General features: G+C 33.1%; 1 protein-coding gene across 1 annotated transcript in view; it reads left to right on the top strand.

Annotated features, from left to right (window-relative positions):
- Window positions 1–326, top strand: part of LOC103608848 (olfactory receptor 5T3-like) — a 2,581-nt gene extending 2,255 nt beyond the window's left edge. Inside the window, exon 2 of the mRNA XM_008593239.1 lies at window positions 25–326. Coding sequence (XP_008591461.1) covers window positions 25–326 — 302 coding nt within the window. The remainder of the gene's footprint in view (window positions 1–24) is intronic.
- The last annotated feature ends 1,479 nt before the right edge of the window (window positions 327–1,805 follow it).

The raw sequence follows: 1,805 nt of genomic DNA, 5'->3' as shown, positions 1-1,805 counted from the left end.
TCCTGATTGTCCTGGTCTCCTATGGTTTCATTCTGTTGGCCATTCTGAAGATGCACTCTGCTGATGGGAGACAAAAAGTATTCTCTACATGTGGTTCTCACCTAACTGGAGTGTCAATTTATCATGGGACAATCCTCTTTTTGTATGTGAGACCGAGTTCCAGCTACACTTTGGAGCAAAACATGATAGTGTCAATATTTTACTCCATTTTGATTCCCATGCTGAATCCCATCATCTACAGTCTGAGGAAGAAAGATGTCAAAGAGGCAATGAGAAGAAGGTTAAAGAGACATTGGTTTATAAGTAAAGTGTATTTTCAGCATTGAGTAAACATGTAAATGTGTTGGGTGTAAGTTTCTATCTCTGTGGTCAGAAACTAGTGAAGAAAATGTCTTGGTTTTAGTTAATAGTGCTTGCATGTTTTAGAATATTTCCAAATAAAGCACTGTTCAGCCCTTTAACTTAGCATCTTCAAAATTGAGACAAATTGTGTCACCTATAAATCAATTACTATGTTCAAAGGGATACATATTAAATATTCTTTGATGTGAGTAGATTATTGTTGTTAGTCATTGTGTAATTTGATTTTCAGTTATTATAGCTAGAGCTTATATCTTCAGGCTTGGATTGATTGATATACCCTGACTTTGTTTATAATAAGTCTTCATCAGTTGTTACAAAATTACTTCTGCATTCTAGAATATCTACAAAGGACCTCCCAAATGTTACTTTCTTTCTCCTTCTTGTGTCCTCACACACTGAGATCCACCCAAGTTTCTGGACATGTTTTTGCTATATTTGGCCAAACATAATATAGTTTTATTCCATTATTAAAGTGTTACCTTGCCAATGCTCAATTATAGAAATTAAATACCTCTCTTCTGAACCTACTAAAAAGACTGATTCTAGATGGTAATATTTACTGAGACTGTACTTCAGTTCCTGGAAAACAAATAAAAGTATAGCTTAGAAAATCAGCTACACCTAAATTAGTACAGTCATGGAAAACTGTACATAAGAATTGAAATCAATATGTTGAACATTCCAATGTTTATTGCAACACTGTTCACAATAGCCAAAGTATGGATTCAAACTAAGTTTCCATCAATGGGTGAATGGAGGAATAAAATGTTGTACATATACACAACACATAACATTCAGCCTTAAAAGGAAAGAAATAATGCCATTTGGGAAAACATGGATGGATTTAGAGGAGATTAGGTTAAGTGAGATAAGCCAGGCACAGAAAGACAAATCGTGCATTATCTCACTTATATGTGGAATTTAACAAATGCTGAATTCATAGAAATAGAGAGAAATATGATGATTACCAGAGGCTTGGTGGGGGTGTGTTGAAGGGTATAGGAGAAAGTGAATGTAGATTTGCTAGTCAAAGCATACAAAATTTTCAGCTAGACAGAAGGATTAAGGTTTTAGGCCTATTGCATGGCAGGGTGAGTATAGTCAACAGTGATGTATATTTCAAAATAACTAAGACAATATTTCAAATATATCACTGCAAAAAAATGACAAGTGCGGTAACAGATATGCTAATTAGCTGGATTTAATTATTCCATATTGTATTAATATATCAAAACATCACATTGTACTCCATAAATTTAATACAGTTATGATTTGTCAATTGAAATAACATTTTAAAAATTACAAAAGAATAAATAAGAAAAGACACTAAAAATGGCTAATATACATAAGTGTGTGCTAGGATCTGAATAGCTAGCCTAGGCTGATTTTAGGAATTCTTATAATCCTAAATTCTTACTCAGTTTGTAATTCTATCTTTAACC

This window comes from Galeopterus variegatus, unplaced genomic scaffold (genome assembly GCF_000696425.1).
Source record: "Galeopterus variegatus unplaced genomic scaffold, G_variegatus-3.0.2 Scaffold8915, whole genome shotgun sequence".
Taxonomy (NCBI): domain Eukaryota; kingdom Metazoa; phylum Chordata; class Mammalia; order Dermoptera; family Cynocephalidae; genus Galeopterus; species Galeopterus variegatus.
This window is presented reverse-complemented; position numbering and strand designations above follow the sequence as displayed.